Raw genomic sequence first — 15,537 nt, forward strand, 5'->3', positions numbered from 1 at the left:
GAAGGTCCGGCTCTGTGGTATAACCCCCTTTTATTTCTGTGAACCTGTAGAGGAGAAAGTTAGTTAAAGAATTGAGCCGGAGCAAACATTAGACCCACACTAGAGAAGCCCACAGCTTTTAGAAACAGAAAGTGGGTCTTGGATTTAGAGCGAGATTTATTTAAATCTGACATATTTCAATTCTTGCCATTAAAGTCTGGCCTTTACAGTGTTAACAATAGTAAGAAATGCAAATGAATAATAATAATAAAAAAACATGACAAGATAGAAGACAAAAATGTTTTCTACCTGTCGTTGAAGAGGCTGGAGAAGGCTGACTTCGTGCCCGTCTTCTCGATGTCCTTCTTACAGTGTTCTGTTTGAGTTTTTATTGAAACTTTGACGCTGGCCGACGCCTCAACTTTCAGGCACATTGCTACCTCCTCCAGGCTGAGGCCTTGCAGGCTGGCCTGGCACTGCCTGATGCTGGTCACCGATAGAACACTTCCTCCCAATTTCACCTGGAATGATATATTTAAACACACACTTTCATAAGCAAATGTAGTACTTTTTTTTTTATAAAATCAATAATGCTTAAATTTGTTGATAGCATTGCATTTTGTTTTACTAAAACCATGCCCTCATTTCAGTTTACCTTAGAAATGTAATGGGTGCCAAAGTTGTCAATCAGTTTGTAAAATTGTTGCTTGTATTCAGGGCTGTAGATTTTGGGAAGCTCTTTCACTGCTTTGCGAAATTCTCTGTGCAACTTGGAAGTGCCGGACACTCTGTAGCTGTTTACATTGAGACATCAGACCAAATGAAACACGGATATAACAGTATTGCATTGGAGCATTAAAGTTCATTCAATTTGTTTTTTGCATTTATCTTTGATTATAGGATAGTGTGCAGAGAAATGTCGTCATCATCTTACCTGTAGAACTCACAGGACATGCTGTGGCTTGTGAAACTGAACTTGTCATTCTTTGTTTTTTCCATAGAGTAATCTGCTAGTTTAGAATGGGTACCAGCTAGCATCAGTGAGGCGCCTTTACTTCCTACTTTAAGATCTAGATTTACCTGCCAGTTGTTGTCCACAGAAGAGGTGCTGGAACTGACCAGAGACTCACTGGATCGGTGGAGTGTGCTGGCCACTTTCATGCTGCAGGACTGCTTTGGTCTCCAGTCCACCACTGACAAGGGGAGCTTTTGCTTTTTGTTTTCTAGATAGGGGTTGCTACAAAGGGTGCACGTTTTATCCTTGCGTTTCCACTGATTCATGTCGAGCACAAAGGCTCCTTTACGTTCCATTTTGGTGATATCAAAGCCTTCACCAGCCAAATTAGTACCTGGAGCAAATTCTGCATCCAGGCACTGTCTGGGTGTCCCCTCTACGCACGACTGATACGTACACTGAGGGAGGGACAGCATGAGGCTGGCATAGAGGCAAATAATCAACAGAAACATGGGTAGTGGATGCAAACTGATGGTTTATCCTGAAAAAGAAACATTTTAGTGAACAAACATGAGACATTCAAGCAGTACATTAGTATTAGTACACCCCTGCTACTTGATTGTTACTACTTATAGTAATTCAGAAATTATCCTAAAAAATCCTGAAAAATAAAAGTTTTATGAGCAAGTGAAGCCGTCTGTTCCTACACCACTGCACGTTTCTGGTTCAACAGGACTAAACTGCTATAGAATACCACACTGCTGTAGTAATGAACAGTTTTAAATAACTTAAGATTAACACCATATTCAGTCACTTCAGTTAAATCATCTGTCAAAGCACTTTCAAAATCACGCATCTGTCTAAAAGCAGTATTTTTGATTGTTGGTCTACCGATATTTCCCCCTCCAGTTTTAAACATACCACTGTTAAAGGAACGAGTATGAAGTTTATGACTGAGGGAATAGGGAGACTCTTCACAGACTCTTGAAGGTTATATCTTTTCAAATAAAGTGTAAGTATATTTTAAAACAAGCAAATTAACATGGACTCACCTTTGTCTCTCACGTTCACACTGAATGTGTGAATCTGACTACCCATAATGCATACTTTGTGATTTTATAGACAAGTAAGCAGGGCAGGATGTGATGGGGGTGAGGCGACAGTGAGAGGGGAGAGGTGGGGGGGCTAACCACTTGTGATCAGCTCACTCCCCTGCTCTACATGCACATTTACACCTGGGAATTTCTGGTTAATACATAGTCTACATATCTTGTGAAAATGGTTTTTGTCATTGTTGTGTGTGTATTCTAGTTGTTACTCTCGCATAAGTCTGTGTGTTCAGCTTTCATTACTTTAGTAGCTTCTAATTGAATCTGTGTGGTATGAAGTTTAGTTTCTTTCCTGTATCCCTGTACGTACTTTCAGAAATAGTTGGAACAAAAACACCAACACATTGCAGACAGTATGATAATAACATCCAACACAGAAGATTCACTCTCAGTGGTTTCTGTGACAAATACTAATGTTTAAAAATGCAAAGGAGGTCGAAATACACAGCTATAGTCCAGATGCCCTGGACAAAGCCAGTGAATGAGTAGTTCCACTTACAGTGGTCCATGTCCTTAATGTGGCCCGGACACATTCACGGACCCCCTGCTTAAAGAATGCGGTCATGTGCAGCCCACTCCACCTCCAAAAGTGGTCTCAGTGATCAGATCTTTTAGAACACATTTTAAATCCAGGTCCAAACAGGACCTGAGACACTTGTGATCTATTTTGTTGTTGTTTATGATGTGTGTTTCAGTAGCAAATACTGACATGGGAAAGAAAATGAATCTACTTTAAAATAAAAAAACAAAATAGAGCAATGTCTGACCATTTTAATATGGAAAAATAAATGTATTTGAAATTAAGTGAGAAGAAACCATTACAATATATTGTTATTTTATGTTCACCTTCATTGTCATTGCAGTACTAAGACAACAAAATACAGTCAATTATCCAAACAATACAGCATATTATACATATGTATAGAGGCATATATAAATCAAAATAAACAGTAATGGATGGATGTGAATATGCTTAGATAAATACATCAAGAAAACAATATTAACACGCGTAGCAAGTAAGCAAAAATATACTGTATAGTGCAGCAGCATAAATATGAGCACATTAGAGGTGATATACATATACAGTGTGAACAGTATTATAAATACGTATGGGTTGTAAGAGCACTTTTAGTACATGTAGTGTAATTTATTACAGATAAGGCAACACAAAACACTGTGAAAAATTATAAATGCATTGATTCATATGAAAAGAACAGATGTGTAAAAGCTCCACTGCAAGTAGGAGAGAAACTATAAAATGAATGAAACATGATATGATGGCATAAAAAAATGTGTTGTTATGGTCTTCACTTCTCTCTTCATTTCTGTAGAACTGTTAACCACATCTGATTAACATGTGACATGTGGGTTGTTCAGAATAATAGGGGGCCTTGTTCAGCCCAGTGCCACAGAGGTGCTGGTGTAGGCGGCTACATGTCATAAGGTCCAAGCAGCAGAGAGGGGTGAGAGGTGGAGGTGGTGTGATTCATCCAGATCCTCAGCAGTTCTCTGCCATTACAGGCTTACAAGTGCTCTTCGGAAACATCTAAATCCAAGTGCATCTATTGCTTTTGTGCAGAAATAGTAGCAAGTTGATCCTATAATGACAGGAATGTTGTCGTCGTTTGTTATTGGAAGTCAAGCAACACGTAGCATAAATGGGATTTGAGCATTGCACGCAAACTTATGTCTGGACAGTGACTCATGTACACTCACCTATAGGATTATTAGGAACACCATACTCATACTGTGTTTGACCGCCTTTCGACTTCAGAACTGCCCTAATTCTACGTGCCATTGATTAAACAAGGTGCTGAAAGCATTCTTTAGAAACATTGGCCCATATTGATAGGATAGCATCTTGCAGTTGATGGAGATTTGTGGGATGCACATCCAGGGCACAAAGCTCCCATTCCACCACATCCCAAAGATGCTCTATTGTGTTGAGCTCTGGTGACTGTGGGGGCCATTTTAGTACAGTGAACTCATTTTCATGTTGAAGAAACCAATTTGAAATGATTGGAGCTCTGTGACACTGTGCATTATCTTGCTGGTAGTAGCCATCAGAAGATGGGTACATGGTGGCCATAAAGGGGATGGACATGGTCAGAAACAATGCTCAGGTAGGCCGTGGCATTTAAACCCTGCCCAATTGGCACTAAGGGGCCTAAAGTGTGCCAATAAAACATCCCCCACACCATTACACCACCACCACCAGCCTGCACAGTGGTAACAAGGCATGATGGATCTATGTTCTCATTCTGTTTACGCCAAATTCTGACTGTACCATAAAATCGAGACTCATCAGACCAGGCAACATTTTTCCAGTCTTCAACTGTCCAATTTTGGTGAGCTCTTGCAAATTGTAGCCTCTTTTTCCTATTTGTAGTGGAGATGATTGCTACCCAGTGGGGTCTTCTGCTGTTGTAGCTCATACCCCTCAAGGTTCTGCGCGTTGTGGCTTCATAAATGCTTTGCTGCATACCTCGGTTGTAACGAGTGGTTAGTTCAGTCAAAGTTGCTCTTCTATTAGCTTGAATCAGTCGGCCCATTCTCCTCTGACCTCTGGCATCAACAAGCCGTTTTTGCCCACAGGACTGGCCGCATACTGGATGTTTTTGTGAAATACCGGCCCGTCTGGCACCAACAACCGTGCCACGCTCAAAATTGCTTAAATCACCTTTCTTTCCCATTCTGACATTCAGTTTGGAGTTCAGGAGATTGTCTTGACCAGGACCACACCCCAAAATGCACTGAAGCAACTGCCATGTGACTGGTTGATTATATAATTGCATTCATGAGAAATTGAACGGGTGTTCCTAATAATCCTTTCGGTGAGTGTATATACCTGCCGCAGCAATAGGTTCTCTCATGGTTAAAATCTGAGACTCTCCAAATTTCCATGCATATTCTGTAATTATAATAGTATTATTTTTTCTCTGGTATTAATGCGGTGCCTGTGCAAAATCTGTTTTTGGGTGTGTTTTTAGTAATTGTTGGTTTGGTGTGTTTGCGCACTCATTGTTACAATTACACAGCAAAAGTACAGTGACATTTCTGTTTGTGCATGGTAGAAAGCAAATACTGATACTGACATAATGACATAATGACATCCAATAAATATGGAAAATTGAGCAACATGGTTGCATAACAGTTTATTATGGTGATATTAGGTGACATGTATCTGGGTATCTGTGTACAGATAGCAGGAGTTTAGATTACATGAGATTAGATTTACATTAGTTTTATCTTTGTCATTGTGCAAAGTACAATTATAAAGACATTGAAACGCAGTTAGCGTCTAAACAGAATTGCAAAAATGCAGAAAAGTGCAATGTGAACACTATAGACAGGAAGTGCAGTATTAACACTATATATCACACAGTACAGTGAAGACAGACAGGGCAACTATTTAACATATGAAAATATGGATACAACACATCCCACGCAAAGGTTGTGATTTAAAAACAAACTTGACGGGAGAATGTGCGGTCCTACACGCAAACTCTGACACGTGCGTATGCACATTTCGGAGACAATGGCAATTGGTGTAGCTGATGGTGAACTGATGTCAGACTGCAGAAAGTAGATGTGGGAATAATGATTACTCTAAATATTTTCTAGTATTGATGTCTCACATGTTTTTTTCTCTCCATATCATCCACGTTATACTAAAGCTAAATCCAGCGGTGTTATATGCCCTTCTACTGAGTGATAATTTTTCCAACAACACCTTGTAAAATCCAATTCAAATCTTAAATCAAAACTCGTTCTTAATATTTAATCGGTGCTGTCTCCCCATCACATTGTCCGCTACGGAGGGCAGGAGGATGAGATGGCCCGACTCCATGTATAATAGCATCAAATACCCTTCCATTAGATAACGGCAGAACAGAACCATGACATGATGCTTTTCTATAGACCTTAGTGGTCCACTAATACCGTATCTAAAGTCTCTTTCCCAAAATTCAGCCTTGGTGCAGAATTACAGCCACTAGAGCCAGTCCCACAGTGAGCTTTCATTAGTATGTGCCATTTCTGAGTCTGTAGCTTTTGAGGAGGAGGGGGGGGGGGCAAGGTGGAGACTGGGGTGTGTTCTTGACCAGCTGCCACTTTGTTTTTTTGAAAGTTATGATGTCTCACTCTCATGGGTGGGCCAAATTCTCTGGACAGGCAAAGCAGAGAAAGGGGAGGTAACCTTGACCCTTATGACCTCATAAGGAGCAAGATTTCAGATCGGCCCATCTGAGCTTTCAATTTTTCAAAGGCAGATCAGGATACGCAGGACTCGGTTTACACCTATAGCCACCGGGGGACCATTTTAAAGCTGTACCCGTGTGCTGTAGTGCCTGTGTTGTCAGGTTTGCCTACACTGTGTGAGATCAGGCCAAAATTATAACCTGATTTGCAGCAATTCCCGAGCGTTTTAGAGGTTTTTTGCTATTTCTCTGCCAGTCGTCATGATTGGGCATTCATTCATTTACATTATTCATGTTAACATACTTATCAGCATTCACGGGGTGCTTTGCATTGTCTATTCATGGTTAAAAATTGGCGTGCACAGGGTGGGATGAGAGGCTGATTCACTTATGCACACTTGTGGGTAATCTGTGATTTATAAAGGGAACATTGCTTACAGATGTGCATGCGCATGGTTTTATAAATCTGAATTTTTTTGGCTTACACCATTTTGGGCTTTTGGCCGTATGTACACTTTCATTAAGCATCCTACGCACAGTTTTATAAATGGGACCCCTGATGACCCATGGTGCTTTCTTCAATCCTCGGTTTCTGGTCCTGCGCTTTGTGCAGTGTGAGTGGGGGGGTGGCCAGTGACTAGAGCGGAAAAAGCCAATGTGTGCTTCTTTTAGCGATATTTAATAATATCTTTTGCATTTCTAATTCAAACAACGTCAAATTTGGCACTGCACTTACTCGTGCCCGTAGCAAGACACCGTAACAGACACACACACACAGACAGACAAATACACATGCGTTCCTGTACTTTATAGATAGATAAATCAGTTTTCAGAAAATGCAACCTCCACGCTGAACTAAATTTGCATCTGTAATTATAACAAGAAAGTATTTTTTTTGCTGAAAGGAAATACTTGCTATTAACTTACAAATAATAATCATGCTTTGTGTTTATCATGTGAGCTCAGGTGGCAACTGCAATATTTCCGGATGAATGGAAGGCAGCTGTAGCTCAGTCAGTGTTGGCATTTAACTGCCAGTCCGCCAAGCAACATGAAACTAGTCCCAGTAGAACAGAATTAGACCAGAAATTACAAGAGTTTGCCTTCAAAATAAAGTTCAATTTTTATATAAAGGTTTAATGAAATATGCACATATATATATAGATATTACTTTTTAAAGTAACTACAGTAAATATACCTTCTAAATGTTTCAGAAACTGTAATTTTTAATCTGATGATGATAAATGACCTGTAACAGCAAGGGGCACTAACAGTGAAAAGAAAATCTGGAGCTAGATGGTATTTTTCCAGAACAGGAGTAGGCCTACCGAATAAGAGTACACAATGTACCCGGGGTTGGGAGTGTCATACATACGCCATTTCATAAGATCTCTCTGGAAATAAGGGGGTGGCACAAAAACAATATTTGACTCAGGCCTCCCTGAAGGCATCATCTTTAGCAGAATCCTTTGTATTCATGTTAACCACCGTTTGACTGAACTTACTTGAGCAATGAGCAGCCACGGTCTTGCTGAGCACATTGTCTTGCTTCAACAACTGTTTGAAAATAATATTTAATATTACTTATTATATGAGCCTTGCTAAATAGCCTGACACATAGGCTATGGTAAGATATCGGTGGCATGAAATGCAGTCTGTATTTAATTGAATGTGCTTTTTATCCATATGAAGTTTTATTTTGAAATCAATGAGCGGAAATGTCCTCATTTGTGCTCTTTCTAGCTTGAAACTAAAGGCGATGCAGGGGAATTAAAGGCCGCCAGGGAAGACACCGCATTTCAAGGAGTACGGCCAGCCAGAAATAATGGTGGGAAACATTTGGAGAAAACAGATGTTGAAGAAAGTGAATATAGGCGTTACGGACAGGACCTCGTGTGTTTGGAGTCACCCGGCTCAAATATCTGCTTTTTCATCTCCAGTCACAGCACATCGGTAGCCGAGTGCCCGGCGGCTTGCTAGCCCGCAGTCCTTCCTAAAATCTCCGCGCCAGATCTCATCTGTTGTTCTTTTTTAAAGCGTTACAAAAACAAGCACGCGTCAACGGAACTGATTGGACCATTTGAAGCCCTTTTTCTTTCATGAAAGTAAAGGTATGACCCGCTAGTCCTCTGTTGCAAATCTGACCGCTATAGGATCAAGCTAGCATCATCTGGAGTTGGATGGACGCGCGGCTCACACTCAAACACCCACAGCATCCCTGCCTGGGACGCGTTCATGCCTGTGCTGCTGCACTGGAATGCTAACTAATGAGGAATTGGCTTTAACATGACGAGGAACATTTTTCCCCTTAACCGCTCAAGGCTGTTAGGTGCCACACGGACATTCTTTAGATGCCATATGTAATGACCGTCCCGAGCTCGCACCATGTATGTGGCTGTCCGAGTCTGTCTCCAGCCTTGCGGGTGACACTCTCACAGGTACCGGCGGTTCAAAGCCAGCAGCGGCGGCGCTGAAACACCGTCGCGGAGACACTTTAAGTGAGCTTGCCAGTGCAAGCTAAGACGCTGTATTAGCACAATATAGAACCACTAAACAGCACCAATGGTATCCCACAAGATTTTAGTTGCAGTAATCCTATTAAATGTGTATATAGGTGTACAGTCTGTTTTTTACTTTTTCGGCGGCGTCCTTTTAACGGGCTTGTGTGCTATGGCAATTTTAAATGGACCGAGGCTTCTGGACTGGGCGAGTTCACCTCCACATCTACAGTTTAACAAATACGTCCTAACGGGATACCGGCCAAGCTCCTCCGTGCAAGACTGTATAAGAAGCCTGTTTTACCTGCACAATGAACTTGGAAACATATACACTCACGGTAAGTACAGGAATTCAGCATTAAGTGCTTATCAGCAGGTGAGATTTTGGTAGCCGGTGTGACTTTAAGTATTAACCCACAGCAGTACTATACTGTACAGGCTTTGTACCTGCGGAAGGATGCTAAGCCAGACATCGCACTAGAGCCTGGAAAGCGTTCAGGATGGCAAATATGACTTATAGTTACCCCATATTTGAGCCTAATTCATATTTAAATGCATATTTGTCTTAGTGAGTAAACATATTTAATTCTTTTTTAGTGTTTGTCCATGTATTAAAATACATGCCAATCAATTTGAGAGTGATGGCAGGTTGGGTTTGTGACTAATAACTGTGAACTGTAATATTGTGAGGCACTTAACTTGAGTATTAGTTACTTTACACTTCAAGTCCACTACATTTTAGAAGGAAACCATGTACTTTTAATTTACTACATGTATTAGACAGTTGTAGTTACTAGTTTAGATTATGATTTTGCATATGAAACACATGATCAAGTTAGAAAATATGACATATTTCAAGATAAAACTACCCAACAGTGTAAAATGTTGAAGAAAATGGAAAAAATAGGGTAGGGAAAATACCCTCAAAAATTGCAACTTCCCAGAGCCCGAGGTGGTATCTTCAAACCTTCTTGGCCAAAACCCAAAGGTGTTCAGATTTCAATGGTATGTGACAAACAAAAGCAGCAAATCCTTTCATTTGAGAAGCTGAAGTAGAGTGTGTTTGACATGTTTCCCACTGTTTTTGCTTGAAAATTGAAATGTTTGTTTCCACTAATAATGTGGTTAGAATTTGCTCCACCACCTTCACTAAAAGTAAAATGGTTAGTGTAAAAACTATTTCCACAAAAACATTAATCCATTTATCATTTTTTCAACCTTTTATTCAGGGAAGGTTCACTGAGTGGAAGCCTCTCTTTTTGCAGGATCCATTCACACAGTTACACAGTAACCTGAAAGTACTTGCCAAGTACAAACAGTCTGACCTGCTTCCACTGAGCAGCTTCACTGGAGGTTAAGGGCCTTGCTCAACGGCATCTCAGTGGTGGTAATGAGGGAGGGAGAAACACTGCACTTTCGTATTCCCCACCCAGACATTCTCCTGTCGGCCTGGGGATTAAACCTTTAAACCATCCGCCCCCAATTATCATATGATGAAATAGGCCTACAACAATCACAGGGGCCGTTTGTATGCATAACATCACTTTTATTCTACTAACACAATTTTGAACACAAGACTTTTACTAGGAATAGAGTATTTTTACACTGTTTTTGTAAAAGCCATGTATTACCACTAGTGTTACTCATCAGTCAGTCACTTGAAAAGTTGCTACAAATTTATCCCTGCAATGGCGAGCATAGAGAACCATTTTTCATTTTAATAAATGCTCCTTACTTTGTAACTTATATGTGTGCCACATTGAAGAGTTAAAGGGAGATTTCACCGCTTGAAAGATGAATATCTTTAAATTGGGTCACTTATGTAGTTGAAATGTGAATTTCTTTTCGAAATTGGTGCCTTCTAGACCGAGAAAGGCCAGAAAATGTGTTTTTGTTTAATGTGGATGAAAGACACCAAATCCCAGAATGCACCTGCTTCGCTGCTCAAAGAGTCCACTTCCAAGCCACACCCTATGTCTGTAAACATTAGGTGTGGCTTGGGAGTGGACTCTTTGAGCACTCCCAAGCCACACCTTATGTTTACAGACATAGCTAGCTAGACAGACGGTGTGGCATTCAACTCAACTTAAGTGTGTTTTATTGTCATTTCAGCCATATACACGAACATTATATAAAAACGACACACACAACAGGCTACATTTAGTGCACACACTCGCTTCGGTTTGTTCCGGGTCCAACCCCCTATGGGGGGGTTGAAAAGATGCGGAATTAGCTGGCTTGTAGTTCCCTAGCTCTGGGGAAAAAATGCCTCAAATGACGCAAAATGACAATTTTTGCGTCATCAGAGTTTTTTTTTTCAGACACACAACACAGAGATATCTCGTCTCAGGGGGACATGGAGGGAGGGAAGCACTGTCATTTAAAAAGACTTTCTGCTGCTACAAAGCTTAATGCTAATCGCCAAAGTACGCCTTTAAGTATGATTAATTCAATTATGTAGGCCTTATTTCATGTTTTTAACAAGCAGAAGCTAGACATAAATGGTTATCTGTTCAATTGACCTGCACATAGTGGAAATTGCCTGGGAGTGGATTTTTCATCTGGTCCAAAAATGTCATGGTTACACAATAGTGTGCCATTCCTTAAATAGGTTGGCGCAAGCCAAAATGAATCTATGCAGCCAGAGGTGAGATTGATGTGTCGGCTTGTCAGCTTCATGGTGTTATTCTGCTTTCAATCTAATGTGATTAGACAGCCAATATGGCATGGCATACATCAGCATGACCTGTTACTACTGTATTAAAATACATCCAATGGCTGTAGAGATTGCAGTACATCATCTGTGTGTTCACAGAATACTGATAATCTGACAACTTCCTCATTCTAAAGGTCATCAATTCACTTCCACCTGCCAGTAGTCACTGAATAAACTGCAGTAGTGATCATGAGAGAAATGGCCTTGGAAGTCTTTATTACACCAGTGACATCAGCTGAGCATGTTACCTCACCTACACCAGTAAGATCAGTTACCACCCTTACACCAGTAAGATCATTGGCTATATAAAGCAGTGACGTTTTAATTTAATGAACTTTTGTCCAATTCTCCAAATTTAGAAGAGAAGATGCAGAGCTGTGCTCATAACTCTGGTGGAACATTGTTTTTTTTATTGTGTTGTAACATTTCAGGTAAGTTTAATGAGCTGGTTTGTTTTGCATATAAACTGAAAACATCCTGCCCATGCCTTCAGACGAGGTCCTCTCTACTGTATTCAACCCTGACTGGGACTGAACGGCCAGCCAGCTCAGAATGAGTGGGGGGAGGAGCAGAGCCAACACACTTAAAATAGATGTGTTACAGTAGATGGCATTGAGAGTATCACCTGGCTGGGACAAATGACTTGACATTGGAAAAGGCAGAGTGAGCAAAAAAAGGGGAGGGGAGTGCAATATGTGTGGTGTAGAGTGATAAATGATCGTCACAAATGTATCTGGATCAAATTTCAAGGTCTGGATTGTTGCTCATATAGCACTGTTCAGTTCAAGTTTATTGTCATAATGCATTTTATTATACATATGAATTAAATACAGTGTGCCTTGGTACGCTCTCAGCACAATGATTAACTAATAAAAATCAATAAAAATAACATTTAAAAACGTCCAAGCACAGTAAACATGATAACTAAGCTCAGACCTCAGCCCTCCTTCCTGTTGTACTATCATTCAGCAGCCTTTTTACCAGGGGGTAAAAACTATCCCTGAAACTAATGTGTGCGTTGGGATGCTCTGCAAGTGTCTCCCTGATGGAAGTTGGGAGAAGAGATTGTGTGCAGGATGACTTGTTAATTGATGACTGATTTTAGCTGCAGTTTGGACCACCTTTGTCAAAAGATTAAGTTCATGTGAAGTAGCCCTGCCAAACCACACTACAATGTTGCCCGTCAGTCAATTTAAGGGGGGGGGGGGCTCAACTCAGGTCGCGGCCACTCATTCTGATATAGTTGGAAACATAATGGCTACAGGCCTCAAAAGTCCTGAGCTAGATAATTCATCACAATAAACATGACACCTTCATTTTCACAACAGCGTGCACATTACCTCAGGCTTTGTTTTCTGTCAAGCACTGGACGCCATCAAGAAATAAAACTGTAAATAATCCTTATAATATACAGGATGTTGCTTTACAAATTTTGCACAAAAAGGTAAACTCAATTTGTACATGACACCAAGTGCAACAAAGGTCCCCTTTGTGTGTTGGGCCTTGACAGCAGCTACACATGAGCTTCAACTTCAATTACAGCTGAGGTAAAGTCTACTCTGACGACTGTGCTGTCTCTGTTTCTCTGTCCTTCCTATTTCCAGGCATCCCTTTGGTTTGCTTCCTGGTGCTGCTCCCTCTCCACATCCCCTGGTCTCAGATCAGCGTCACATGGTTGGGCGTGGTACACTTCCTGGCTTGCCTCTCGCCCCAGCTGGGCTCTGTGCTCTACCACCTCTTCATGAACCACGAGGGAGGGGAGCCCGTCTACCACACCCTCCTCAAACTTGACGTGTGTGGAATCTGCATGATCAACACATTGGGTAAGCCTCCGTGGAAGCTCGGCAGATTTCTTCACCGTTCATCATGTTTTCATTCTTTGTCAGCCGGCCTTCTGTTATTTCTTCTCTGTTTACTTAAAGAGTGGAACTTGTTTTTCATTGACTCTCAATGATTTACCGTGGGAGTATACCTGCACTGACAACATATTTGACTACTAAGTCAACTGACCAATGTAAGTGATGACCCAAGTTTTAAAATGGTTATTGATCTGTCCATGCAGCATGTATTAGTTTATTAAAATTAAAATGACAAGTGCAATGTTTTTCATGTATTTATGTACAAAATATTCAGCTTGGCATAAAAAGAGACAATATTAACCACTCCTAGTTTAGATTAAATACCGTATAGAAACACATACTAAGTCCACAACATTTAGCTTTTTATTTCTTTTAAACTTTCAGCGATAACTTATTTAGTTACAGACTAGGTAATTGTCAAGAATATTCTTATAGGAGGATTCTATTGCAGCTAATTTTCTTTATTGTTATTTCTTGATTAATTTATTACACCCTTTGATTTTTTTGTCAAAAACAGACCGATACCTATCTGTCCATCCATTATCTGTAAGTGCCTATTCTATTTAGTGGCGCGGTGGGGAAGGGGGGGGTGGAACCTATCCAAGCTAACATTAGCCAAGAGGCGGGTAACCTGGACAAGTTGACACATAGAGGCCGAGAACCATTCACACTCACATTCACACCTACGGGCAATTTAGAGTCAGGAGGACGCCGGGGCCCCCGGAGGAAACCCACGCTGACACGGGGAGAACATGGAAACTCCCCACAGAAAGGCCCCAAGCCAGTTTGGAACCTGGAGCCCTCTTGCTGTGACAGTGCTAACCACTGCAGAACCCTTATAAAACCCAAAGATATAAATCAGAGAAATTCGGCAAAGCCTCATATTTGACAATTTGGAATTGGAAAAAGAAATTGGCTTTTTTTGCTTTAAAAAAATGACAACCTAATATCAAAGTAGTTACTGATTAATTGTCTGTTCATCAGCTAAAGGAATAGTTGTTTACGCTCTAGATGAGTGTAATACAACTGAACTGTTTTCAGCCTCCAAAGTCAACCCTTTGCTGTAACTAGAGTGCTCTCCGTATGGACTTAAGGAATTTTCTTCTGGATTTCAGCAAATATTCATCCTCAGCTCTTTTTAATTTCACCCAAGTCTCCTCATCTGGAAAGTTAAGTTTTATATGGAGCGTCCACATGACTTTTATATGAGTTGAGTGCTGCATTTAACACAGTCAGGCAGATGATCTGAGAGCTGCTCACCACTCTGAAAGAGCGCTGTCACACTGGGTTCAAACGTTTTGACCTGTGTGCGCTGTGGCTTGCACCAGGCGTTACATTGCTGCTGAGTCTGGCATTAATGCTCCCTCTCTATTCTGACTCTCCTCTGTGTGTTTTCTTGTCTCAGGGGCACTGCCCATTGTCTACAGCACGCTGCTGTGCTACCCGTTCATCCGCACCGTGGCCCTTATAGTCTACATCCTGCTGTCCAGCCACGCCATCTACTGTGCTGTCACGGCTCGGAGCAGCGTTCGCCGATTGCGCTCCTTCGCCTGGCAGGCGGTATTCCGCTTTTCCTTCTTCTTGCTTCGCGGGGTGGGCTTGGGTGGCGGCAGCCCCACCTCGCTACGCCACTTCCTCATGATGGATGCGCTGGCCGTGCTGGGCGGGGTCATCAACATCATGCGCATCCCGGAGCGCTTCCGCCCGGGCCTCTTTGACTACTGGTGCAATAGCCACCAGATCATGCATGTACTGGTGGTAGGCTCCATCCTTTACCTACACTGGGGTGTGCTGGATGACCTGCTGTGGATCAACAGCTACAACTGTCCCTCAGATTGACCAATTCCCCCCTGTAGCCCCCAACCCTTTCAAGCTCGAGCATTGGGTTGTAAGGACATAAGACCTCTGAGGGGATGGGGGTGTCTGCAGAGAGAAAGAGAAGGGGAGTATTCAGGGGGAACTGATGCAGTGAGGTGAGACAATATGTTCTCTGTGCATGTGTTCGCCTCATTTGCTTAAACTCAGAATGTTCATATCTATGTCCATCTTGTTACTTTGTGCGAATGTAGGCAAAAGTATGTCCAGTAACACGCACAAGTATTTTGACTCTGTCACTCTCCATAAACATGGAAATACAGGTATATACGGACGGATGAACACACACACACACACACACACACTCTCACACACACGCATACACACACACACACACACACACACAC

General features: G+C 41.5%; 2 protein-coding genes across 2 annotated transcripts in view; one reads left to right on the plus strand and one right to left on the minus strand.

Moving 5' to 3' along the window:
• The window catches only part of LOC117958171 (perforin-1-like), a 2,495-nt gene extending 449 nt beyond the window's left edge, over positions 1-2,046 (minus strand). Inside the window, exons 1-5 of the mRNA XM_034894445.1 lie at positions 1,987-2,046; positions 914-1,475; positions 635-773; positions 289-500; positions 2-44 (exon numbers count right to left, since the gene is read on the minus strand). Of these exons, the coding sequence (XP_034750336.1) occupies positions 2-44; positions 289-500; positions 635-773; positions 914-1,446 (927 nt within the window). The 5' untranslated portion in view covers positions 1,447-1,475; positions 1,987-2,046. The remainder of the gene's footprint in view (position 1; positions 45-288; positions 501-634; positions 774-913; positions 1,476-1,986) is intronic.
• Positions 2,047-7,990: 5,944 nt separating this feature from the next.
• The window catches only part of paqr4a (progestin and adipoQ receptor family member IVa), a 7,759-nt gene continuing 212 nt past the window's right edge, over positions 7,991-15,537 (plus strand). Inside the window, exons 1-3 of the mRNA XM_034893457.1 lie at positions 7,991-9,078; positions 13,061-13,279; positions 14,721-15,537. The exon at positions 14,721-15,537 is cut by the window's right edge and continues 212 nt beyond it. Coding sequence (XP_034749348.1) covers positions 8,805-9,078; positions 13,061-13,279; positions 14,721-15,154 — 927 coding nt within the window. The 5' untranslated portion in view covers positions 7,991-8,804 and the 3' untranslated portion in view covers positions 15,155-15,537. The remainder of the gene's footprint in view (positions 9,079-13,060; positions 13,280-14,720) is intronic.

Source organism: Etheostoma cragini, chromosome 15, assembly GCF_013103735.1.
Source record: "Etheostoma cragini isolate CJK2018 chromosome 15, CSU_Ecrag_1.0, whole genome shotgun sequence".
Classification (NCBI taxonomy): Eukaryota; Metazoa; Chordata; class Actinopteri; order Perciformes; family Percidae; genus Etheostoma; species Etheostoma cragini.